Here is a 27,359-nt window from a genome sequence, read left to right as displayed (position 1 = left end):
TTTTCCCTTCGGAAAAAAATTCTTAGACAGGCTTGGTGAAAAATGAAAATTTAGTTTTCCTTTTTAAAGACTTACAAAAGTCTTACAAAACTTTTAAAGTTTTTTGTTCTTTTCTTGATGTGTTTAATTGTAATGTTTTTTTCCTTCCCTTTGGGGATTGTTTGTGTTTATTTTATTTATGTATGCTAGTTTGAAAATGGATTAATAAAATTATTCTTTTTTTAAAAAAAAATAATCTTCATTAGTTTCAGTGAAGTCAATCACTGAATCACGTCAATGACTTTATACCAATTTTCTCTCCTTCCTTTTAGGCGTTGAGTCTAATTTTAATGTAAGTCGTTACCTAATCTTCTTGTGTTAACCACCCAGGGTCATTTTGAACTGGGCAGCCTTATAAATTTATAAACAAATTCAATCATCTAGTAGGTAAAAATAAAGTAGCCTTTTAAATTCAGTTGCACTTTCAGTGGATTAACATGATGCTACTGCCATGGCTGGAAGATTGCCTATGGAACATCTTCCCACCTTCAAAGGGTTAAGGGCAAAGATCCATTGATGAAAAAAAAAGAACACCACCACCTATTCCGAGGCCTTGCAATTTTTTTCCTTTGAAGTCCATTTAGATCTTTGTTCTCTTGCAACATTTTACCAGGCTATAAAGAAAAGACTTTTGTTCAAAAGAGTTGGAGCACTTGACCCGCTTTAATCTTAGTCAGACTTTGGACTGGTTGGTCAGGTTTATTTATAAACTAGGGACAAATGACAAGAATGTTTTTCACTGATTGAAGGTATTCAACCCACTTCTCAGCTGCATGAGACTTTTGAGCAAGAAGAGACAGCACTGAACAAAAGGAATGGCTGAAGAAAATACAGTCATCTCTCTTGAGCTGAAAGAGAAAGAAGGCTTGGACAACAATGGCTTTCTTCAGGGTGAGGAGATAGATCTCAAAGAAGCAGCTGAGGAAGGGTCACCAAGGCTTGGTCCTCTGGTCATGGAAGGATTAACTCAGCAGCCTTATGCAGGAATGCCCAAAGAGGTGCTCCTTCAGTACTCCACACAGGCACGCTACAGGGTTACCAGAGAAATACTCTTCTGGTTGATCATTGCAGCTTCACTGGTGCTTGTGGCAGCTACGGTCACAATCATTGCCGTGTCCCCCAAATGCCTTGATTGGTGGCAAGCCAGCTCCATTTATCAGATCTATCCGCGGTCATTTAAAGACACTGACAAAGACGGGAACGGTGATCTAAAAGGTAGGTACATCCAACTGTTTGAAGGATGGCAGCCTTGCCATATTGTATGTTTTTAAAAGGAACGGAGTTTTGTCTGACTATCTTGTCAAATTCCCTATTTGGAGAGAGAAAGAATTTTTATAGTAAGAAATTTTGCAGAAAACGGTGTCTTTAAAAGAAAGGTCCAAAGTTTTGCACTCAAAGCCTCCCAAAGACTTGAGGGTGATTCCAAATATTCCTAAGTTTATTACCAAATCGTAAGTTTTAAGATGAGAAGGGGGAAATTACTAGCACATAACTGGAGAAATCAGATTTAATTTTTGTCTGGGGCCCATCTGTTAATTTTGTGAAAAGCAACTTCCCTCAGGCCATCTGAAATCTAAATATGGATCTCAGCGCAGGAAAGTTGTGCATTTCTGCTTTCAAATAAAGGTTAATTGGAAATTCTTTTTTAAAATGTTAATCTTAAAATGGGTAACCAAGTAATTTTCAGATTCTCAAATGCTAGGTTGAAAACAGTATAGAAATCTTACAGGTCATATGTTCATAACATGGGTTTCTCCATTACTGAACTATATTTCCCAGCATCCTTCACTACTGGCGAAAGCCCCTGGAGGTACTGGGAGTTGTGGTTCAGCAATATCTTGAGGTTGCCTATTGTGTAACATTGCACCAATCCCTTGAGCATTTAGGGCGTCCCACTTCTTGTTTCAGTTCATATCCAGTAAACAAATGTCAGTTTGACATTTGACTCAATTACTTTAAGATTAATCTTACATTTTATGTAAATGTGCTGAGGAAAATAACCCAAAGATATATATAATTGTAGATGAGATATATAGGCAGAGTATGGGAAGGCTCAAAGAATCTGAAGTAATGACAGGAAAGGAAATAGTATCTATTTCGACATTTCACTAGAAAGCATTGAGAAGATGTGATATCGTTTAAGCATCTCCTTCAATTTACGGTAGTTCTCTTGCCTGGTTCATACTGATCAGTACTGCCACTATCGAAATTGGCAAGGGGTGGTTTCCTCAAGCTGTTTTAACTTCCCCATCCAGTATTTCTAAGCAGTCTGAACCACTGTTACATCTTCTTTCCTTACATAATTATTTATGTTATTATAATTGATTTTCATAATTAAGCAGTAAGAACAATACTAACTTCATACATGTTAAGCTGAAATTCTTTGTGATTTGGTGTATGAGTGTAACCAAGCAATAGTGGTTATTTAGTGTTCTATAAACCATGACACAATCTGGGAATCTAATTTCTCTAGTCTAATTGCATCTTCTACCAGTAATGATTCAGTTCTTTAGAAGATTTTTGACTTGATATTTATAGTATTATCCCACTTTTTTCTTGATTAGGTATCCGGGAAAAACTAGATCATATACAGTATCTTAATATAAAAACAGTCTGGATCACATCTTTTTATAAATCAGCTATAAAAGACTCTGTATATGGAATAGAGGATTTTCAAGACATAGATCCAATCTTTGGAAGCATGAAGGATTTTGAAGATCTGGTTGCAGCAATCCACGATAAAGGTTGGCTTTATTGTTAAGAAAGAAGTACAATTTTCTATTCTTTTACACCTAACTGTATGTAAAGTTATCTATACTCGGTTCCTTTTGCTTCACTTCAAAAATCCTAAACTGGGTTCCATTCAATTAATACTTGGAAGAATGACTTGGAATTCAAAGAGTGAAAGTTTTACTTTCAAGTAGCAAATCATTTCCATAACGCTTCATGGATGAGTTCATATGATCATTGGGGACAGAGTTTGACTCAAAGGAGACTTCTTTATTATATACACAGAGTTCAACCTGATAAATTTTTGATCTTGTTTCTTCTGTGAAGGGAAAAGGTAAAGATTCTTTTAGGCCACGGGTGTCAAACTTGTGGCATCGTGTTGCTGTCATGTGACGTATCAACGTTTTTCTCTTCCCGGAGCTGGGATGGGCATGGCCAGCGCATGATGCACCTGGCCTGTGGGCCACCACTTTGACACCCCTGTACTTAGGTCAAGTTCATGCACAGGTCCATGTAATATTTTTGGCAAAAATGCAGAAGTGATGATGTTTTCCCAGTTTTAGTCAACATTCAGGGACTTTCTCCCATTTAAATATTAACCAGCTTCAATTTTTAGCTTTTTCAAGATTTGATCAATGCTGTAACCTATGATATAGGATTGGATGCAAAAAGTCCATATTGTGAGTGGGAAAGGTTCCTATTGGTATAAAGAGTTATTATCTGCCTTGAACATCTTTTTAAAAAAAATATTCATAGTGCCCACATCCCGCCATTCTAAAAATCTTTCTGTTTTCAAGACTGGATTTTTTTTTGGCAGAAGGATGGAGGAATGAAAGACCTATTGTATTAACATGTTAAAGTGTAAGAATTAATGATAATTAATTCCATTTCTCCCCAGGACTAGTATCATAACAAATCTTTTTGAGAGGATGCTTACAATTTTTACATCATATACCATTTAGCCTTATTACTAACCTCACGTTTCTTCAGGTGCTTCATATGGATTCAATGGTGGGTTGCTCCCAGTTTGCCCCAGTAGTGGCGGTGGGAGGAGGCTCCACTCACCTGCCCAGACATCATCAAGAATTCTCTGCGCATACGCAGAAGCACTGTGTGCTCACGCGCTACTGATAGCGAGCCGGTAGCACTGGGATTTGAAATCCACTACTGCATGGATTAGTTCAGTAATCTCTGCAACACGCTCTTTTGGGGTTTGTTGATCTCAATTTGCCATTTATACATCTATGCTTTTAAAGTTAAAATACTTTACTTCTTTCTGAAAAAACAGTGCATGTGTATATTGCTCGGCTGTTTGACATACTATTCTTCGCATCTTGAATTGAAAGGTTTAAAAGTGATAATGGACCTAATCCCCAATCATACAAGTGACAAGCACAAGTGGTTTCAGCTTAGTCGGAATCGGACTGGAAAATATACGGATTATTACATCTGGCATAACTGTGCTCATGTCAATGGGATCACCACTCCTCCAAATAACTGGGTGAGTATAAAGTTTTGATAGCCTGGCAATCATATACAAAGTAATATTTAGGTGCTGTAACAGATCTGGGTTTGGCAATGCAAATATTAGCTTCGAATACAGATCTTACAAACAGGGTATATTTGCCCTCCGTTTCAGGTTTTTCAAATTTAGTTTGAACCCCTATTTGTGAAGAAAATCGGGATAGCATGATTTTCAATGAAGCAACATAATTGAATTAGTATTTAGAAACAAACCGGTTTGCTGTATACTCTAGTACTTAAAGATACCAGGCTAGAAAGTAAAATGCACTGTGTTCTAGACCAGGGTTCTGGGAGTTGAAGTCCGCCAGGCTTAAAGTTGCCAAGGTTCCAGACCCCTGTTCTAGACCCATATTAGGCACAAAACCAGCTAGGTGATCTTGGGCCAGTTACTCTGTCTCAGCCCTAGGAAGGAGACAATGGCAATCAGTTCTGGAAAACTTTGGCAAAAAAACTGCAGGGACTTGTCCAGGCAGTTGCCAGGAGTCAAGATTGTACCCACACACTAAAGATCCCTGGGGTTGATAATGACTTTAAGTAGTTAATAAATAAGCTTGTTATAATTACAGGAAGGAAAAATTCAGGAACAATAGGCACAACGGCACTGTTACCTATTGCTGTCTGCTGATATGTACTAATTACCAGGAAACAATATTCTTTTTTTTTTATGTCTCAGCAATAAATAAATAGTTTGCGGAAACAGTCCGTTTTCCCTTATTAGTTCAGCTTTGCTAATTTGATCACAGTTGAAGTGAAAAAACACTTATACTGATTATGTCTAAAACAGACAAAGTACCTAACTGCTTTAATGTAACACAAAATAGAACTAACCAATGGTGAAACATTTAAGAGTTGCCTCGTGCTCCAAGAAAATGATCATTTGGAGAAAAAGTCTACAGTTTTCAGTCGAAAGCATTATCAATTAATAGCCCAATCATTAAGGTCAGAAATAAGTGTCTTGAATTCGAACTGCCAGTTCATACATACTTGTAGGCAAAGAGTGCACTGCTGTGTAATATAAGTAAGCCAGATGGAATGGCTTTTCAGAAGACACATCTGCAGTGACATTTTAAGTCATTACAAGCATTGATCTATAAACTTCCCAAAGAAGAAAAATGCAGAGTTCAGCTACTTTTGAAGTAATTTACCTTTCAAAAAATGCATGCAGTCACTAAGTGGTTTGCTTAGTGAAGCATTAGCATTGCTATTTTTCTTATTTTGCTTGCTCTTAATGCTTTTTGTGCTTTTCTTGCTATGTTCCTCCTATCTCTGTGCAAACCACTCAGCAGGCAACAACCCATGTCTCATGACTAATTCTTTGTGAGATGCCCCTTCATCTGTGGATAGCTCAGCCCCAGTGATCTTCTCATCACAGCGGTCTCCTCTCTCCGCTAGCCATGACATCAGGAGAAAACAAATCAACCCATTGTTAAATCAGTCTTTATTGCTTTATAGAATGCTAATTTGTCAGAAAGTGGGTTTCACTACTTTGAGAATGGGAAGTTCAGGAATGACAGTTTCGGAAAGCATTGTTCCATTTTCCTATATTTTCTTTTATAATATTGTTTAATGTCAGAGCATACTGTAGCTTGCAGTGTCAGCAAAGAATAGAATCGTTTGAAGGGATGTTGGAGGTCTCCTAATCCAATCACCCACTCAGGCAGGAAACCCTACACCATTTCAGGCAAATGGTTGTCTAATCTCTGCTTAAAAACTTCCAGTGTTGGAGCATCCATAACTTCTGGAGGCAAGTTGTTCCACTGATTAATTGTTCTAACTGTCAAGAAATTTCTCCTTAGTTCTAGGTTGATTCTCTCCTTAGTTTCCATCCATTGTTTATTGTCCTACCCTCAGGTGCTTTGGAGAATAGTTTGACTCCCTCTTTTTTGTGGCAACCCCTGAGATATTGGAACACTGCTATCATGTCTCCCCTAGTCCTTCTTTTCATTAAACTAAATGTACCCAATTCCAACAATCATTGTTCATATGTTTTAGCCTCCAGCCCCCTAATCATAAATCTACATCATTTTTTGTAGATCAGTTTAGACCCACAAATGAATCCATTTCATTTTCTTGACGTTTGCTCTGTGGTATCCAATTCAGTTATTATTTCCTTTTTTATTTTCATGATAGTCATTTATCTTGAGCCAGAAAAAGAAAAAGTTATCAGTATTTAACTCAGTGTGGGCTTTTTCCTCTTCTTAACATTTAAGCAAATTTCACCATGTGATCTATGCATTTATAGTTGTTACGCATTAATAATTTATGTACCCTTTTCATTAACATGGCATAATGTTATAATAAAATTGAAGCAATTATGATGTAAATGAATCAAAGTGTCAGTGTTCCAGAAAACCCCCTCTTTTAGTAAAGACTCCGAAGCAAACATCTTTCAAAGTTCTTTTACTAGGATAGGTAAACTGGCACAACTGGGGAGATCTGAATCTGGGTCTTCCCTCAGTGAAACATACTCCCAAACCATCACATGCTCCAATCGCCAACCATCCCATCTCGAGACATCACTCCGACCACTCCTTCTCCAGATGTAGTCCTGGCCTGACCTTGACCGGCAGGAAGAATGTTATTATGACTAATGGCCCCTTTCTACTAACCCCCCACCATTTTCCCACGCAGGAGAAAATGGCAGCGCGGAAGCCTTCGGCCTAGTACGGCTTCCAAAGCTGACACAAAGAAGAGAGAAAATGGTAAATAATGAGGAGGCATACCTATCCCCAGTGGTGGGCTGCTGCCAGTTCAGACCGGTTCAAGTGAACCAGTAGTTGCGACCTGCCCACCCTGGTGCTATGCCGCCCTATTTAGCCACATTTTTTAAGCCGCGTGCATGCACACTCTCACATTTTTGGTGCTGGGCGAACTGGTTGTTAATTAATGTGCCAGCCACCTCTGCCTATCCTGCTTCCATGGGGAATCTGTGAAGTCAGAAAAATGGTAGGAAGCAACTGAGGTGCATACCTATGTCAGTTAGTGCATTGATATTGCACTCGGTTAAGTATCTTGCGTGCTCTGGGTTCAGAGTAAGATAGGGAGTTTGCATATGAATACCTACACAAATATGATTTCTAATAGGGTGTTCCTCTAAGCATGTGGACATTGGAAGTGCGGTTTGGGTGTGCATAGTTCTTGGAGCAGGAGCAGCTATTCTGTCCACTCATACAGAACCCACATGGAAGATGAGCACATCATCAGAACCTACAGTCCAGATTAAAGGAATCTGTTGTGTCTGCGCCCCCCGAGCTGGGCCCCCTGCTAGAAAGTGACTCGGAAAGTGAGGGAGAAGCGCCCTCAGGACTTACCTCTGGAGCACCGGCTTCCCTGGCTCAGCTCCAGGAGCCAGAGGCAGGCCAGGTGGAGGAGATAATGAGTTCTCTGTCCCCTGACTCTTCCCCCCCAGGCCACGCCTCCAGACCCGGCTGATGGCAATCAGGCCTGGCTGGACCCTAGGTTTCGTAGGCAGGAGAGGCGGGAACAACAGATGCAGGGGTGGGGCAGGCCTAGGAAGTGCTGAGTCATGGAGCCACACCCCACAGGATATAAAAGCAGCAAGGGCTGCTATACAACTTTGTGGCAAGCAAATCAACTGCTTAGAGGGAGAATTAGAGCTGAAGTCCTGTTTATTCCTGGTTTCCTGGCTGACTCCTTGGCATCAAGAGAGATAACAGAGACACTTGGCAGACGCTCGCTATTTTGCTGCCAGAGATGATAATTGCCAGCTAATTAAGTCATCGCTTGTGTCTCCCGGACTGTGGAGGCCTTTTGCCTGTTGTTAGTGTCCCCATAGAAAGCTGATTTTTTTTTAAAAAAATTACATTTTTAATGAATTTTTAAATCATTGCCAATTTTCTTATTCACCTGGAGGAGCTAATGGCAAGTGAAGTTCCTGCTGTAATTTCCTCCCAGGGGACACAGGATCTTGTATTTCTTTGCCTTGGTGTTAAATCACAAGCCAAGACCAATCCTTGAGGCTGGAGAATGATTGCCCGGTGACATGGGGTACATATCTTAGAAGTAGATGAGATAGTCCTAGATAAAAGAACACAACCAAACCCAATAGTTACCAAACTATAAGCCCAACTTCCTTAGGTCAAAATTCACCACTATTTCACACAAAAAAGCGGCTAATACTCCACATGATGATATTGCTCGTAAGGATATGATAACCTCACAATGAAATCAGAAAGGCATAAACATAATTAACGTGCTTAAAAATAAAAAATATATTCAGTGTAGTTATCGGTAGCTATGATAATAAAAAGGCTGCAAATCAAACTGTCAGTTTTTAGCATTCTAAAAATGCTTATTCTGTGGTAATCTGTCCCATATATAGTAAAAACAGACTCTATTTTTCATGAGTCAAGAACCATCACCATTTGATGTAGCTTTTCTAATTGCTGTGTGAAATACATTTGCTGCAAACATGACTGTTTAAAAAAAAGCAAATCCATTCCTTATTTTTAATATTTGGATATTCAAGGTTTCATGGGAATCAGATTAAATAACATGTTAAAAATATATTGTATTTCTTATGCAATCAGATGAGCGTCTTGGGAAATTCCAGTTGGCAGTATGATATTGTGAGGAACCAATGTTATTTTCATCAGTTTGGAAAAGAACGACCGGATTTAAATTTTCGTAATCCTAATGTTCAGGAAGAAATGCATGTAAGTATCAATAGTATTTTTATTGTTAAGATTTTTAGATGGCTTCCCACCAAACAATACAATTTGGAAGAGTGGGGAGGAAGGCAGTTAAAGACCAATTCAAAGCTTTGGTCTTCTTTCCTCAATAGATTCTTAACACTAACTCTTTAAGAAGCATCTTGGTGCTTTCTGAATTAGAATCTTTGCTTGTAGATGCTTCATTATCTGATGAGGTAACATTACTAGTGCAAGTTATTGGGTATTAGGTAACATCTGCAAGAAAACAATCAAGCTTCGCGAGCACCAAGAACTCCATAAAGTAAGATGGATCAAAGAAGTTCCACAAAGGATCTTCTTTCACAAGAATCTAGGGTCTCAAGCAAGACTCAAAGGAGATGCAGCCTAGTTCTAGCCATTCAAGAACATTAAGTGTCGAATGAGGGGCATGTTTGATAGTTTTTAGAAATTTTAATTGGATGTTTTCAAATCTAGAGATGTCTTTGTTCACAAGCACAAGCAAGCATACCATATAGGATCACAGTCAAAGCTTTAGCTTTTTAGCTGCTTCAATCCACTTGCTGCAAGGATATAGTTGCTACCATTTGACATGTATATTTGGTAATCTCAAGGGATGTTTCTTGAGCTCTTGTGTTCATTTGCCTAATGAACCCAGTATTGGAAGATTGAAGAGGAACACCTAGATGCTTAAACGTTTTAATAGGCTAAGTAAGTCTCTCATTAACTGAAGAGAATACTACAAAATTTGTTATAGACTACATAATATTAAGTTGTTCTCTAGAGAGCAATAAGGTGATAAAGCTTTATAGGATTATTTAATGCCCAGGTGGGATGGGGTGGTGGTGCTTTCAGTTAAATTGCCATCAAGATTGTCCTTTACTTAAAAGGTGATTGTGCCATGATGGAGACCTATTATCAGATTAGGTTTAAGGTTTAAAGGTTTCCCCTTCAAACCTTAAACCTAAAGTCATGACTGACTCAAAGGGTGGTGCTCATCCCTGACTCTCAGCCGAGGGAGCCTGCATTTGCCTGGGAAACATTTCTGTCATCATGTGGCCAACATGAAAATACAGAACACTGTAACCTGTTCACTATTTATCTACTCACATTTGCATGTTTTTGAACTGCTAGGCTGGCAGGAGCTGGGGCCAGTAATGGGAGCTCACCCTGTTATGCAGCGCTCAGGTCTCGAACCTGGGCTGTCAGCTTTCCATATGATAAACTCAGCATCTTTAACCACTGAGCCATCTTGCTCCCTATCAGTTTAAGGAGACAATAAACAATCAATTTGGCAGTTAGTTTCCTCCAGAGCCTTCCATGTAGTATGGAATCGAAGGCCAGCCTAAAATCAATGAAGGCAACATAAAGGACACCTTTTGATAGACTGAAGTATTTCTCTGCCGGATGTTGTTAAATTATAAATTGGTCCATCGTTGAATGTTCAGTGATAAGTCTAACCTGCTCAGGGACCAAGATATTCTCTGCATGCAATTCAATAGCTTCATAGCCGCATGAGTCCGGAAAGAGAAATGATTGCCTTCAGGGTCGGACAGCATGTCTCTACATACCAGTGTATGTACAGTGTATGTACCAGTGAGGAACAATGATGAGAGACACATATGTCTCCATCTCTGGCTTGCAATTATCCCTGAAGCATCTGATTAGTCATTGGGAGATAAAAAATTGGGGCTATGATGGACCTAGGTCCAATTCAGCAGGACGGTTGATTCAAACAGAGGTATTATCTATGGGCTTTCTCTATTACAAAGAGTCTGTTTTGATACTAATTTTCCGAAAGCAGAAACTCCTTCCTTGCAACCTAAAGTACTCCAGGAAAGCTAGTTTCACATGTACTTTTCCAGTAGCATCGAGTTTAAAATCAGAAAGGACCAATGAGTGAAATAAAAGCCATTTTGGCATAGGGCTTAAAGGCAATTTAGAGACTGGGAGTTCCAGTCTTGCCTAAGACATGAAGCCAGCTGGTGACTTTAGACCAATCACTTTCACTAATCCCTAGGAAAAAGGCATTTTCAAAACACGTTTGAAAATTTTGTCCTGAAAACTGCACAAGCTTGTCCAGGAAGATGCCAAAAGTCAGCACTGGCTCGAAATGCAGACAAAAAGCCTGTGAAATAGAGGTTCTTAAATCTCAGCTCAGCACAGTGGCCAATACAGAATGTTGCACAAAATGTGCCAAGAAACACTAAGGCTTGTTCCCTGAATCTAAGAAAAGAATGAGAACACAAATAAAAGCAAGCTAAAAATTGCAACATTGGATGTTTAGAACAGAATGAGAAATGTTCTTCTTACAAGCATGACAATGTGGAAATAAGCAAACCCACTAATTCTTCTTTTGCTTTTTATTTAGGATATTATTGAGTTTTGGCTTGGCAAAGGAGTTGATGGATTTAGCATCAGCACTGTTAAATTCCTCTTAGAAGCAACACATCTGAGAGATGAGCCGCAAGTGAATAAAAGTTTCCCGCCGGTAACAGTTTTTCAGCTTTGTCTTTCCATAAGGAATAAATACTTAGATTTTCTTGCATTTGTTGGGTGCTATATAATTCTTTATCAGTTGTTAGGCTTCTGTCAATGTAATACAGTGACTTGCAATATATTAGGAATGATTGGAGTGTGTTTGGGGGACAAATGTGCAAATCATAAACTAGAGGCTGGTAAATGTCTATGGAGATTCTCTATCATCCAGGTCATTGTCTCAAAGGTGGTTTTTCAAAAGGTAATTGGACTTTCTCCTTGAAGACATTTTGCTTCTCATCCAAGAAGCTTCATCGGTTCTGTTAGAGGGTGGTGAAACATTTGTGATGACAGGAACATAGATTTATTGCCTCTGAGTTAGTTTTACCTTTTGTACCCTGTTTCCCCTAAAATAAGACATCCCCTGATAATAAGCCCAATCGGTCTTTTGAGTGCATGCGCTAAAATAAGCACCCCCTGAAAATAAGCCCTCCCCGAAAATAAGCCCACCCCAAAAATATTTAAATGCATGCACAGCTGGTCCCCGCCATTTCCTCTGGTTAGGGTTAGGGAGACAGAGCTGAAAATCAGGTAAGATGGCAAGAAGAGCCCCGTCTTGCTCCATGCGCCCCAAAATAATAAGACATCCCTGAAAATAAGGCTGAGCACTTATTTTGAGGTCTGAAGGCCATTTCTGTATTCTTATAATCTTTGTTTTGGATTTTGAAGAGCCACAGCAAAAGCATTATTGTCCTGCAGTGAACAGACCAACACTGAAGCTCAGCTTCACAGATTTATAGATTTAAAATTTAAAAATTCTAGAGAACCTTAAGATTAAGGCCCAACACTGAAAACTATTTGGAGGGAGAAAGTCATTTAGCTTACAAACAATCCAACTTTTATCTCCTGTACAATATAGAAGATATAAATAGGTTTGCTGCAACTCTGGCTATATTATACGCTGCATTCTTTAAGACATTTTTTGGTTCTTGCGAGATTTCTTCTCAGAATACATTCCTGGAAAATTCTCAAACTAAACTTTCACAAGCAGGATTGTCAAGTGGGATTTTCTGAACCTACCAGAAAATACTGTTCATGTAGGAAGAATAGTTCTTGGGGACTGCTTAGAGTTATTTGTGGCCTACTACAGGAATGTCACTCTTCCCACACTGTCCTACTTTCGAACTATAAAAGTAAAGGCAGTTTTTCAGCTATGACCACTCATTCAGTGATGTTCAAAATCACAATGGTAATGAACAAAGGGGTCTTATGGTCGGTCGGTGAAGTTGTAGCTGTTGCAGCACCCCTGCAGTCATACTATTGCGAGCCAAGTGCCCAAGGGTCCCAGTTTGTGTTCCAGGACAGCAGCAAAGTGCAGTTATTGATTGCCATTTGCAACCTTCCCTGCCAGCTTCCCACACACCAAGTTAATGATGAAACCGGTAGAGAAGGTTGTAAAGTTGCTCCTGCTGCTTTTTCTCACAAGAAGTCCTGCCGCTATAGTACGAGTATGAGATCCCAAGGTGATTCCACAGCCTATTTTTGCTGGGCCTCCCTGGACTGCACATGTTTATTCTGGACTGCACATGTTTATTCTGCCAGACCCCCCCCATAGCAGGCTAAACATGGGTGCCCCATTGGTGCACCCATGCTCCTTGAGCCTGCTGTAAAAGGCAAGCCCTGGAAGTGATTTGTTTATTTGGACTTTCTGTTTTAAAGTACTCATAATATAAGATTCTCTGAGCTTTGGGAATTGGGAAAAAAAAGCATGGGGTGTGTGCCAAATCCACCTTGTGAGTACTTCTTTGAGGCTATTATCAGAGGAATAATTACAATATTCCACTGTTTGTCAGGAAAACATCACAGCTTATGCTGAACTGTATCATGACTACACCACGACCCAAGTCGGCTTGCATGATATAGTCCGCAGTTTTCGGCATACCATGAATAAATTCAGCAGTGAACCTGGTAGATACAGGTAACCATATTCATTTTTTATCTATCAGCATGACTTTATTTATCTTGTATTACTCAAAGCTGTAATGTTCCCAAAATCTCTCCACAGCAAACGGAACAGATAAGCAGCCCCATAAGGATGTGAGAATTTCTGACTTTTATAGAAAAACTAAGATGCAAAACAGAATACCGGTGACTGTCGTATATTAAACATGAGTTCTATTTATACTGCAATTGGTATTGAAATTCATCTGCCACTCTCTTGTCTGGTTTGTGTTACAGAGCAGAAACCTCCCTCTGTTGGAAGAGAGAGTCTCCATCTGCTCTGTGTTTGGCAACAGCCAGACCTATGTCTGGTTGTTTGCTGTTGACTGTGAGAAAATCAGCTTTCATACCCATTAAATAGCTTGATAATGTTAGTAGCAAATTGCAATTCTAGGGGACACATTATAAGAAGATGGTCTGGGTTTTTTGGTAATTTTGACCTTTTAGGCATTGGACCAGGGGTGCTATTCAGCAGGTTCTGACAGATTCTGGAGAACTGGTAATGGAAATTTTGAGTTGTTCAGAGAACTGGCAAATACCACCTCTGGCTGGCCCCAGAGTGGGGTGGGAATGGAGATTCTGAAATATCCTTCCCCCAGGAGTGGGGAGGGAATGGAGATTTTGCAGTATCCTTCCCCTGCCACGCCCACCAAGCCACAGCCACAGAATCGGTAGTAAAAAGATTTGAATTGCACCACTGCATTGGAATACATCTCCCATAAACCCCTTGACTATTACCATGCTCCCTGGAGCTACTAGGAACTGGACTCCAAAAATGTCTTGGTGTCAAAAGTTGTAGGAAGCAAATTTTATAGTCTCAGCAGCATTTGATATTTTAAACTTTAATTTCAGCAGAGCTTCCATTATAACCTAAGGGGCACACTTGCTGCCTACCCAGCAAATATATATATATAGCAATTATCTCAAATCCTACAATATACATCTACTATACCTTCTTTGAAAGGAAAACACATTTAAATGAATAAATATTCAGCCAGCTAGTCATGCATGTTGAACTTAGTATCTCATTATTTCTTTTTATAATATGTTTTATTACAATTCAAAGTCTCATTCTTCCTGATTTTTAATTTTTGCCAGGTCAAAAGTTGTTGCTGATATTCATTTTAGCTTCAATTCGCAGTCAATAAGAACACATGTTTTAGCAGGATAATTGATTGATGCCATGTTTTTCCAGTATGAAAAACAACAAAAACAGAACAAATACTGTATGTTAAAATATTTGATTTTTGTTCTCTAGTGTTCTGCCTCTTTAGGGAATTAGCTACTTGTCTAAACTGTTTCCTTTTTGGAGTTAGTTAAGCCAAATTCTTAAGAGGCCTCCTGTGGTTATTCAGAGGTTAGAACCAAAGGCAATTAAGCTAGTGATGGCAGCTGCTTTTGGCCTGATGCTGGAGGAAAAGGGCTGGCAGGGACAGGCATGTGACTCATCATCTGTGACAGACATTGGTGACATGCTTTCTGCCAGGATCTTGACCCAGCATCACATAGGCTGGCAGCAGCTGCTGTCCTCTCTGCTTCCTCTGACTGTCTATGAAGATTCCCTATCATCCAGGTCAGGGGTCTCCAACCTTGGCAACTTTAAGACTTGTGGACTTCAACTTCCGGAGTTCCTCAGGCAGCAAAGCTGGCTGAGGAACTCCGGGAGTTGAAGTCCACAAGTCTTAGAGTTGCCAAGGTTGGAGACCCCTGATCCAGGTCATGATTGTCCCAAAAGTGCTTTTCAAAAAACAACTGGATTTTCTTGGATTTTTTCCCCTTGAAAATGTTTTGCTTCTCATCCAAGAAGCTTCTTCAGTTGTGACTGAATGGTTAGGAATGGAAGGATTTATATTCTTTCTAGTCATCTGGTGTTAGCAGCTAACAATCAGCCTTCAGAGTGCTAATGATCAGATGACTGCAAAGATTATAAATCCTTCCATTCCCCACCATTCAGTCAGAACTGAAGAAGCTTCTTGGGTGAGAAGCAAAATGTTTTCAAGGGAAAAAAAACACAAGAAAGTCCAGTTGCCTTTTGAAAAAGCACCTTTCGACTTTCTGTGCCTGTGGACATGATGGCCATTCTCTATCCTAAAAGTTGGTGCCTGATTGAAGTAAGTTCACTGAAGTTCTCTGAAATTATTTTCTCTTCAAATGTCTTCAGATGTCACAACTGACAACTTTTGTGTAAAGAATCACAGTTTTTCAGTATAGAAAAATTCTGATTTGGAAAAGCTTTTTTTTTTTTTCTCAGAAGGAGAGAGGGTGTTAGGTTCGGGAAGTAACGAGGCTGGAGACCAGGGTAGTGACAACAGCTCTTTAATATAGGGTGAACCCAGCAACTGGCTGGGGTAAAAACCTCTCCTTTTATACAGTTCTGTTGGAGGCTTCGACCAATCAGCAACGTGCTGATTTCCCGCTCAAATATTTAAAGGTACAAACATGAATACATAACACTCCTCCTCCCAGAAAACACTTGGTCTTATTTACATATTTATTTACATGTTATTTTTCGACGTAGTCACGCAAATAACCTGGGCGTCTCCTAGTTCTTTCAGACCTGCGCGGTTCAGTTCTGGGTGGTGTTTTGAGCTGGTCGGAGGGGCTGTTTTCTCCTCCCAGCTCTTTCTCTGGGCCAACGGCCCCGGATTATTGGCAGACTCTTTTTCTTGGCCATCCGCCTTGGATTATTTTGTAATTTTCCTGCTGTTTCCCTCGGGAACCTGATGGCGTCGCTGGAACTCTGGGACCTCAGCTAAGTCTTGCGCCTCCCGGTCATTGTCAGCTGTGAATTCAAAGTGGTATTGGTCATGATCTGTTTCCTGTTGGTTTGGTTTGATCAGTTATTCGCTTCTTATCTGATCTATGTGGCGCCCACACTCGGTTGTCTGGTAGCTCTACCACGTATGATTTTGGGCCGTTGTCTTTATGATTTGTCCTGCTAGCCAACTAGGGCCGCCCCCATAGTTTCGGGCCCACACCCGTCGCCTATGCCCATTTCTCTTGTTTTTCTAGTTCCCCTTGTAACCCTCTGGTGTGTAATGGGGTTCAAGCGGTCAAGTGGGCACCGGAGTTTCCGTCCCATCAACAATTCGGCTGGGCTTTTCCAGTGGCTGTGCTTGGGGTTCTGTGCTGAACGGCCAGAAAGAAATCTATCTTTGTTTGCCAGTCACCTGGCTTGAGCCTGGACACGCCTCCTTAGCGCCCGGACGGAACGCCTGCAAGGCCATTCGACGCAGGGTGGAAAGGCGCAGAGAGGGCATGTCGGATGCCTCCTCTGCCAGGTACTCTTCAAACTGGGCTGCCGTGAATTGGGGCCCATTGTCGGACACCAGAGTGTCCGGCAACCCGTGAGTTGCGAATAGGTGGCGAGGGTTGCGATTACTGCTTCGGCTGTGGTGGACTTCATGAGTATGATCTCCAACCATTTGGAAAATGCATCAACAACCACTAGGAACGTTTGGCCGTGAAAGGGCCAGCAAAATCAATGTGGATTCTTGACCAGGGCCCTTGGGGCTTTTCCCATTCTCTGACTGGGGCTGTTGGGGTAGAGGTCTGGACTCTTGGCAAGCCTGGCATTTCCCTACCCTCTCAGCAATCTCTGCGTCCATGAGTGGCCACCATACATAGCTTCTAGCTAACCCTTCATCCTTACGATGCCTGGGTGACCTCGTGGAGGAGGTCCAATACCTTTCCCTTAATTTATCAGGAATTATTACACGATCACCCCATAACAGGCACCCCTTGAGCCGAGAGCTCATCACGTTTTTAACAAATTCTTTGAACTGCTCGCCCGCGCAGCGGGCCACCCTCTGTACCCAACCGAGTACAGTCCTTAACACAATGTCGGTATGATGCCCGAGCCACTTCCTTAGATGTGACTGGGCCAGAGTCCAAAGAGTCAATAAGTAGGATGGGCGTTCCCGGAGTGGGGTCTTCGGTTGCCCCAGGTAGTGGGCATCGGCTTAACGCGTCCGCATGCCCCACTTCTTTTCCTGGTCGATGCTGCAGCTTGTACGAATAAGCGGCTAAGAATATAGTCCATCGGGTCAAGCGTGGCGAAAGTGCCACAGGCGTTGGGCGGTCGCCAGCCAGTATCCCTAGTAGCGGTCTGTGGTCAGTCACGATTTCAAAATTCCGCCCAAAGACATACTCATGGAATTTTTTAACCCCTGACACAATTGCTAATGCTTCTTTGTCTAATTGGCTGTAGTTTCTCTCTGGGGAGGACATCGTTCTAGAGTAAAAAGCTATAGGGGCTTCTGTGCCGTTCGGAAGTCTATGGCTGAGCACAGCCCCCACCCCATAAGGGGAGGCATCACAAACCAACACTAGGGGTAATGCGTCGTGATATTGGATGAGCAGGCTATCACTTGAGAGCAGGTTCTTGACTGCTTCGAAAGCCCTATTTTCTGTCTTTCCCCAAGACCAAACAGTATTTTTCCCTAAGAGCCTATGCAGCGGTTCCGCAACGGTTGCTTTGTTCTTTAAAAGACCGCGTAAAATTAACCAATCCCAGGAATGCCTGCAGCTCTGCTTTGTTTTTGGGCGCTGGAGCCTTCCTAATTGCCTTAACCTTGCTCTCAGTAGGGTGAATTTTCTTGTCTATCCGGTAGCCCAAGAAATCGACGATTCGACCCCTATCTGGCATTTGTTTGTCTTGACTTTTAACCGCTGTCCGGAAAATGCTCAAGACCTTTCTTAACCGCCTCCCCAATTCCTCCATGTTTTCCCTGAAATTAGGACATCATCAAGTAGGAACTACCCTGGGAGCCCTGCAGTAGTCGTTCCATTAGGTTTTGAACAGCCCTGGTGCCACACTAACCCCAAATTGCAATCGGGTGCACTTGAATGCCCCCCTGTGCGTTACAATCGTTTGGGCTTCGGCTGTGCGGGCGTCTACTGGCAGTTGTTGGTAGGCTTGGGCCAAGTCTAACTTTGCAAAGACTTGCCCTTGCCCCAAAGGGTGCAATAAGTGTTGCACCACGGAACCGGTAAGCGCTTTTCTGTAAGGCTTTGTTAAGCGTCGCCTTGTAGTCAGCGCAAATTCTAATTGCCCCGTCGGATTTGATGGGGGTGACGATTGGCGTCTCCCACTTTGCGTGATCGACTGGCACCAAAATCCCCTGATTTATGAGCTTGTCCAGCTCCTTATCGATTTTTGGTTTTAGGGCAAAAGGGACTCTCCTCGCCTTAAGCCTAATGGGGGCTACCTGGGGGTCTAAGTTGAAGGAAATAGGGGTCCCTTGTACTTGCCTAGGCAGTCCTTGAAGACATCTTCGAACTCGTTAAAGAGAATGTCTTTCAGGTTACAGTCACTTTTGTAGATGCCAGTCACTCCCATGCCCAGGGCACGAAACCAGTCTAGTCCCAACAGACTGGGCAGAGTTCCTTCGACGATCGTGATGGGGAGGGTCTTCTTGTGTGGACCGTGACTCGACTCGGACGGAGGTGGTCCTCGAACAGGGATGCGATTCTGGTAGTCGTGGACTCGTAGCCGTTGTGCTTGCAGGTGGCGCCGCGACGGACGGCAGCGACTTCGCCAAAGTGTCCCAGGACATGATGGTGATCGCTGATCCCGTGTCTACTTCAAGCCGGCACCGTACTCCCTCTATTTTGGCTTGGTGAAGATCTTCTTCTCCACTGGTTGAGGCGCGCCTATGACCACAGTTGTTTGGTTGGAATCCGCGCCTTTTTGTTTGAGCCAATCGCGGGTCGCCTTGCCGATTCCGCTCTGATTGGCCGATTTGAATTTTCGGCGGAAGGTTGGGCCGCCGACAAACTTGAGCTAGGTGCCCTTTCTTCCCACACCGCATGTTGCGTCTTTAAACTTGCAGCGTTGGCGCTGGTGTTGACCTCCGCAGCTTCCGCATTCATCTCGGTCCCCTTTGTCGCGTTTCTCGGTTCGGCAGACCCTTCCTCATCTTCACCGCCGGATTCGGTCTGAACCTCCTCCTGGTGCACTGGCGTTGGCTTTGCGCCGCCTTTGGTGGGACAGGCTTCTGCAGTGTCTCCGCCGCTTGGGTGGACATTTCATGTGCTCTGGCTTCGCCCAGAGCGGTGGCTAGTGTCAGGTTGCTCTTTGCTAGCAGCCGTCGCCGCAAACGGATGTCTTTGACCCCTCGGATGAGTTGCTCGAGAGCACCTCGCCTAAGTCTCGGTATCCGCAGTCCTTGGACGCTTCTTAGGGCGGCCATGTAGTCACCGATGGATTCGCCTCCATCTGCCTTCGCCTCCGAATTCAAACCGCCGCACGTATTTGGACGGCGCCGGTGCGAAATGGTTTTTAGTAAAGTCTGTAGAGTTGGCCATGACACCGACTGCAACGGCGTTGGCTCTGCCAGGGCTTCCGCGATATCAATGACCTCCGACCACAGTGGCTTAAGAAATAAGCCCTTTTCGGTTATCTGGAACTCCTTGCAGTTCGTTGGCTTCTAGAAAGCTTTCGAAACGGGTCATATACGTTCCCCATTTCTCCTTAGCCGGGTCAAACGGTGCGGGCGGAGTGTAACTGGCCATCTCCGCTTTTCTGCCCTGAGTTTGCTGGGTTCGGGTCTATCGTGCTTCAGCTCGGTTCTGGTTCTCCTTAGCCTCGAGATCCCATCCTCGTCGCCAATGTTAGGTTCGGGAAGTAACGAGGCTGGAGACCAGGGTAGTGACAACAGCTCTTTAATATAGGGTGAACCCAGCAACAGGCTGGGGTAAAAACCTCTCCTTTTATACAGTTCTGTTGGAGGCTTCGACCAATCAGCAACGTGCTGATTTCCCGCTCAAATATTTAAAGGTACAAACATGAATACATAACAGAGGGTATTTTAAGACTTGCTTGAAAGCCAAAGGATTCTGTTCTAGGACAATTGGGAAGGGAGCAGTTGAACGTTACACCTCTCCCAACCTCAACTGCAAATCACAGAAAATCAGCTTATTTGGACTGGAAGGTCTTTAAAAATAGTATGTAACACTTTTACCCCTACGCACAGCTGGCATATTCTAAGAAAATATTCAATGATAAATTATCCTACCTGCACCCAGATTATTATTTTATATATGATTGGAAGTCTGTAACACTGAATAAATACTGTATAGATATTGAACAATAAGTCGGTTTTGTCCATAACTTCATTATCTAACAGATACTGTGTAAAAAGAAAAAAAAAGAAAAAGAAAAGAAGAACAAACTTGTCTTGAATGCAGTCTTGCCATAGAATCAAAGCGTTCTGTTTATAGCATGCCATTCCTGCAGTTTCTCAACTAACATTTATGGTGGGCTTTTCTCATGCACTATATAATGTCCTTTTAATGTTCCCCATCTATTTATACTATCTTACACTTTACACCAGGGATCTCCAACCTTGGCAACTTTAAGACTCGTGGATTTCAACTCCCAGAGTTCACTGGCTTTGCTGGCTGAGGAACTCTGGGAGTTAAAGTCCACAAGTCTTAAAGTTGCCAAGGTTGGAGACCCCTGCTTTACACCATCTTGCACAGTGCCTCTGTCAGAGAAATACTTCAGCCATTATATCAGTAATCAGGGAATCTTTTTGGCATAGAGGGTGTAACTATTTTAAGTATTTTATCGTGCGAATCGTTTTCATAAGAACACAAATTCTCCTCCTTTGCAGATTTATGGCTACAGAAACCATTGAGAATAACATTGAAGAAACTATGATGTATTATGGGACATCATTTATTCAAGAAGCTGATTTTCCTGTAAATTTCCACCTCAAGAACCTAGAATCAGTTTCAGGAAACAATATATCTGAAAGTATAGCTTTGTGGATGAAGAATATGCCGCAAGGAAAATGGCCAAATTGGATGGTAAATTTTTGGTTTTGAGGATTTTTGAAATATTTAGTTTGCAGTATAATTTTTTATGTCTTTTTTAACCAAGCAACTGCTAATATTTATTCATACTAAGGATGCATAATCCTTTGTGAAAAGAACAGTCCAAGATAAAAAGGACATAGGGAAAAAGCGCCAAAGCAAAACTAAAGTTTAAGTATTTATTTTAAATATTTAAAATGAATTGTTGAATTGTCCCATAGCAAGTTATCCTGCAGTGAATTGGCCACGGAGAGTTGTCCCATTTGGATCCAAGAATGCCTTTGTCAGAGCAACACGTTAACCATTATATCAGTATTCAGGGATTTGTTTTTATATAGATGATGTAACTATTTAAATACTTTATCATGTAGATCATTTTTATAAGAATGCAAACTTTCTTCGAAATCAGTAAATTCCAATATTAGCTAGAAACTAAGATAAGAGAGAGTAGCATGCAGTCTACTTCAATTTTATGGGTTGGTGCCTTGTGGAAATATTTTAGAAAAAACATATATCGTAAGGCATTATTGTCTGCTTTCTTAAAAATACAATGATGAACTTCTGCTTGAAAGGCTTCTAAATGTGTTGATTTGTTGTCTGTTAATTACAATAGTAATAATATTTTTAAAAAAACAGTTGTATCCAGTGTAATGGTGGAGAAAGAGAAAGAAGTTGACATGGATCTGCTAATGGTTGTACTTAAGGTTTAGCACAGGGGTCCATTACTGGGCCATGGCCTATTCACAACCACACTGTGCAAGTAGAGCTGCATAGGTAGACTGTGTATGTGTATATGCGACGACCCACTCCTTGTGTGACCCAGTTCCCCTTTCCCCGCCTCCACTGGGCTGCTGAGCTGTAAAGATTGGGGACTGCTGGTTTAGTATGCCCTAGCCAATTTTAGCCCATCAAGTGATAATGAATACTAAACCATCTGCATGAATAGTTCATATAATTTGAATTTCCATAAATAATACAAGCTTTGTATACTAGGAATGAAATAATGTAAAATATTTAATTTTAGGTTGGAGATTCCAACACTGCTAGAATATCCTCTCGGATTGGAAAAGAATATATAAATGTCATAAACATGCTTCTTTTAACCCTTCCTGGAACACCTGTAAGTTATTATGGCGAAGAAATAGGGATGGAAGATGCAACTTCGGAAACTGTGAGTTAAAAATTTAACTTTTTAGTCTCTTGAGAGGCTTGTTATAGAGGAGGTAAAATCTAGTAATGAAAAAGGCCTTTCCTCAGTCTTCTGCCCTTCAGATGTTCAGGACTTTATCCCTCATGATCAATAGCTAACATGGCTGGCTATTATAGGATTTGTCTTAAACACTGAGGCCCTTGTCCATCTGCCATAATTACTCCCCATGTCACCACTGAAATGCCCACACTTTCCTCCATTCACCAATCCCCCCCCCTTCATGTAATCCAACACTAGCAAACAGGATAAAAAAGCCCCCAACCAGGTTATATTTTTTCTGTAAACCATTCAGCACCTAGGCCTGAGCAGAGTCTCCATCCCACATCATCCACACTACCAAACCCCATTTCATTCTATTCCAACTCCCCCCCCCACTCCTCCCTGCATCCTGGTCTCATCTGAACTGCAAGGAGAATCTCACATCTGAGAGAAAGAACCCTTCCCCATGTTAGTTCCCAAGGTTGATATGCAAGACTAGCCTTGTTCAATCTTGTCAATCATACTGCAAAAATCCTTGCAGTACAGAACTTCTCACTCTGGTTGCCAGCAACCACAATAGAATCCACATACATCAGTTCTGAGAACCCAGCTCTGGATCCCATGGAGAAGAGAAAGGAAAGCTGCCAAGATGGTTGCTGTTCTCCTACTAAATGTTCTCCTACAAAACTACCAACTTGTTCCTCTCCCATTGCTGCCATTCACCTGGAATTCTCAGTCCTAAATTTCTCTCCAGGACTCTTGTTCCTAAGATGCTGAAATCAATGCCAAAGTGCTTCCACAAAATGGAACCACTGCTCTCCATTCCCCTCACTGAACCACTATGACTCCAGGAACTGGCCAGATACCACTCATTAGATGAGCCAGAAACAGCTTCGTAGATATATATAATATAGATTAATACGCATCTCAGCCTTGGAATGAATTGGTGAAGTATATGAAACTTTGGTTTCTTACAGTTAATTTCAAAATCTTGATATATTCTTCTATAAAATTTTAAGCATCCCGTAAGAAATATTCTTCAAAATCTATCTAGCCCTTTAATTTAGCCTTTAACTTTCCAAAATTATAGTCTACCTTTTGCTGTTTTCCAAAAATTGTTTTTCTTAATCCTTAAATTTGCATAAAACTTCTTTCACTAAGAGTAGAAAGAAACTTTCCCAGCAGCATGATGAAACTTGTCTTTCCGAAGACCCTACACATCCAAAAATCAATTAATAAGAAACTTCCAAAAGTAGTTAAGAGAAGAAGTAGCTGAACCTATTTGAAAATGCTGAACCTTGGTTTAGGAAGGATGATTTTTGCCTGATGAGCATCCATTATTTTATGATCTCTTAATGGATGGACTCAGATAGAAAACTTCTCTCCCTGATCCAAAGAAAAGTTCCAAGAAGCCAACCCATTTACAAGCTCCTCTTATTGTCAAGGTTGTCATCTTATTTCTGTCATTACTTCCCCATAATCGTTTTCATATCAGGAGTGAATCATGCATGTATCCTGTCTTATTAGAGACTTAACATTTATATCAACAACTAAGTACAAGGTCACCAATAATTTGGCTGGCACAACCTGGGGAAACTGGCACAAGTGGCACTGGTAACTCAATGCCCACTGCCCTATTTCTCTCAACCTGTCACAAACAGGATGTTGCTTCCACCAAGATACATCTCCCTCCCCCAAAATGTATCACACCTACAAATTATAACTGTAATAATTTGTATAAGGTCAGCAATATAGGTGTGCCACTCAAGCAGGGACTATCCTTCTTAACTCCTTTAACACTTCTCACACCTTTCAGTTAGAAACCTTTGCTAAAGACAGCTAAGAGGCATCTGAACCTTGACACATTAATGTCTCCCTCCTAGAGAATCTGAACCCAATTTGTCCTGGTTGAGACTTCTACCTGCCTCACTCTTAGGAAACCCTCTCAGGGCAACTGCAATGGCTAGTTGCTCCTTGATGGGAATTACTTCTCCTTGAGGCACAATACAGCTCAATCTCTAGAGCAGTGATGGTGAACCTTTTCGGCACTGAGTGCCAAAAAGGCAGTGCGTGCAGGGCACCAAGTGCCAAAAAGGCAGCACTGCGTGTGCACACACTCATCAAGGCTGTGACCAGGAAGAGAAGCTGCCCAGGGGGTATGCACGCGCCCAATAAGGTACTTCCAGTTTTCGGCACGCGCATGCACACCGCCCAGCAAGACTTTCGGTTACTGCCACACATGTGCACGCGCTGATCAGCTGCCCAGTGCACATGCTCATGTCAGAAAATGGAAGACCAGCTCTTCTGGTTTCCGGCACTGCTGCATGCACAAAGGCCAGTTGATCATCACACATGCATGCGTGCCAGAAACTCGGAAGAGGAATGGGTGATGCTGCGCTTGCCAGGCAACATGGCTCCATGTGCCACTTTGGGCACACGTGTCACAGGTTCGCCATCACGGCTTGGAGGCTTCCTAAGACTCTTAGGAACCAAGGTCAAAATGTGACAGCCATGGGCTTTCTAACTGTTCTTTATCATACCTATTTGGGCAAGACAAAATATCCTAGATGGCTCCAAACAGTATTCCTCTTCGAGATGGTGGCAGTCTTTGCTGCTGGTTGTCTTACCTACCTGTTTTATATTGTTTTAATGTATTTTATTAATATTCATGTAACCTCCTTTGATATACGACTATACAGAAAATAAGATATAAATGTACATAATGAAAAATGCAAATTCAATTTAGTACTTGAATAGTGCCTTCTCTTTTTTAGGCACGTTTTCTAGAAAAAGCTCCAATGCAATGGGATGACAGCCCTCATGCTGGCTTTAGTGAGGGCAACTCAACATGGATAGCAGTAAATCCTGACTATCAAAATATAAATGTGAAAGTGAGTATGTAACACCTACATACATTTGTTATTAAAAAGTAAAAAATCCTCTGATGTCTTAAATATAGTATAGTTAAAAAAAACTTGATATAGGAACTTTAGGAGAGAATTAATAGCAGATAAAGTGGGGAGGATTTTTAACATTAATACATTATCCAACTATAGCATGTCTTACAGTGGTACAAAAAGTGTGTGTTCCAAAGTAATTTATATTCTAAAATAGAAAATACAGTAGAAAGTTTGCTAAAATACAAGACATGAAGGATATACAGGTAGTCCTCAACTTAGGACCACAATTTAGCCCAGAATTTATGTTACTAAGTGAGAAATTTGTTAAGTGAGGGGATCACATGTCCCCAGGACACTACAACTGTCATAAAGATGAACCAGTTGTCAAGCATCTGAATGTAAATCACATAACCATGGGGATGCTAATAAAAATGGTAATAAAATGGTCAGAAGTCACTTTTTTCAATGCTATTATAAGTTCGAATGGTCACTAAATGAACTGTTGTAAATGGAGGACTACCTGAAGTTAAGTTACACTATATTTTTTATTATAGTTTACACAACCCTACCAAAACCCCAGTGAACTTTATGTAACAACCAATGAATAAGGTTTCAGCATTTAATAAATTATGATTTTCCTTTATTTCAGATTCAACAAAATCACTCAAATTCCACACTCAACTTGTACCGAGAACTCAATTCCCTTCGGTCCAGTGAGCTTCCCATTCAAAGGGGATGGACATGTTACATATGGAATGATAGCAATGTCTTTGTTTATGTAAGAGAACTTGATGGGTTGGATCAAGTGTTTATGATGGTTCTAAATTTTGGAGTGGGAACCATAACAAATCTGCAATCTTTGGTTCCTGGCATTCCTTCAGAAGCTAATATAAAGCTAAGCACCATTTTTAGTAATACTGGGAAAGTTGTAAACATGAAAACAATTGAAACGCAAAAAGGTGAAGGACTTATATTGGAATATAGGACAAGCAAATCATTCCATATGATGGACAATTTCAAAGAGAAGTGCTTCGTTGCAGAAAAGGCATGCTATTCCAGTGTCTTTAATTTACTTTACATGTACTGTTAAGTGTCATTATTTAATCTAAATCCATTAGTTGTTACTAATTGGAACTAAGATTACATGTTACTTCTTTATAAAAGATATGCCAGTTTATTCATAGATTTCTATAGGCTTAATCTAATTCTAAAGGGAGAATTAGAATTACCTAAGAAGTGCAAAAAATAACTAGTAGTTCCAATGTACTGTTTACTGTACTTAGCTTAAATGATTGCTTGTAAAATTACTTTCCTATTAATTGTAAGCCTTTTGAGAACCATTCTAGCTGGCTTTCATAGTTCCTTCAATTCTCACATTCTGTGAAATTGTGTGTTTCTATTAAATGTGTACCATACATTTTGTTTCTTATCTAATGAGGGGATATGATGGTAAGTTTAAACTTTAAAATAAGAAAAATACATTCTCATATAATATTCATACTACATTGGATTCTATAATATGCTCTAGATAAACCCTACTTTCAGGACAATCTGCAAACTTGGACTGGCCCAGACTGCAGGTGCTAGGATTATTGAAGAATAGAGGGTACTGGAACATAACCAATTCAATCATGTACTTGTCAGCTTCTTTCCAGGTTCACTTCATGATGTGTGTTTGATCTTTAAATCAAAGAGCAATAAGATCAAAGATAGTTTTATTTCTCTCTCTGCAAACACTATTTTGGTATAGATAATATTTCCTTGCATTTCACTCAACAGCAGAGAAAGGGCTTTTTCACTTGTTTGCCATATATTTTAGAATAACTTTCCTAAAAAGAACTTAGCCTTCGCTGCCTGTTTTTCAGTAAATGATGAAAATAATTTTATTCAAGCATTGTTTTAAATTGATCGGTTTCAACTGCTGATTTTTAGCCCCTTAATTTGGTTGTATTTTCTGCTTTCTGTTTATTGCTTACGAACCATTTGCATGTATTGCAATATAGGAAA

The 27,359-nt window shown here is 41.0% G+C and overlaps 1 protein-coding gene across 1 annotated transcript; it reads left to right on the top strand.

The window, feature by feature from the left end:
- Positions 1-209: 209 nt before the first annotated feature.
- Positions 210-27,223, top strand: SLC3A1 (solute carrier family 3 member 1). The gene is made up of 10 exons (XM_058165219.1): positions 210-1,254; positions 2,604-2,783; positions 4,116-4,270; positions 8,844-8,969; positions 11,335-11,454; positions 13,295-13,419; positions 21,062-21,257; positions 22,288-22,434; positions 25,227-25,343; positions 26,002-27,223. Exons 1-10 carry the CDS (start codon positions 855-857, stop codon positions 26,440-26,442), a joined length of 2,007 nt encoding a protein of 668 aa, XP_058021202.1. The 5' UTR covers positions 210-854; the 3' UTR covers positions 26,443-27,223.
- Positions 27,224-27,359: the final 136 nt, after the last annotated feature.

This window comes from Ahaetulla prasina, chromosome 1, assembly GCF_028640845.1.
Source record: "Ahaetulla prasina isolate Xishuangbanna chromosome 1, ASM2864084v1, whole genome shotgun sequence".
Taxonomy (NCBI): domain Eukaryota; kingdom Metazoa; phylum Chordata; class Lepidosauria; order Squamata; family Colubridae; genus Ahaetulla; species Ahaetulla prasina.
This window is presented reverse-complemented; position numbering and strand designations above follow the sequence as displayed.

What these genes read in the sequence shown, in the direction of transcription:
- SLC3A1 (XM_058165219.1), top strand. Translation starts at nt 855, where the DNA reads ATGGCTGAAGAAAATACAGTCATCTCTCTTGAGCTGAAAGAGAAAGAA. An exon ending in CGGGAACGGTGATCTAAAAG is followed by an intron (nt 1,255 to 2,603) that starts GTAGGTACATCC and finishes TTTCTTGATTAG; the next exon opens with GTATCCGGGAAAAACTAGAT. An exon ending in TGCAGCAATCCACGATAAAG is followed by an intron (nt 2,784 to 4,115) that starts GTTGGCTTTATT and finishes TTGAATTGAAAG; the next exon opens with GTTTAAAAGTGATAATGGAC.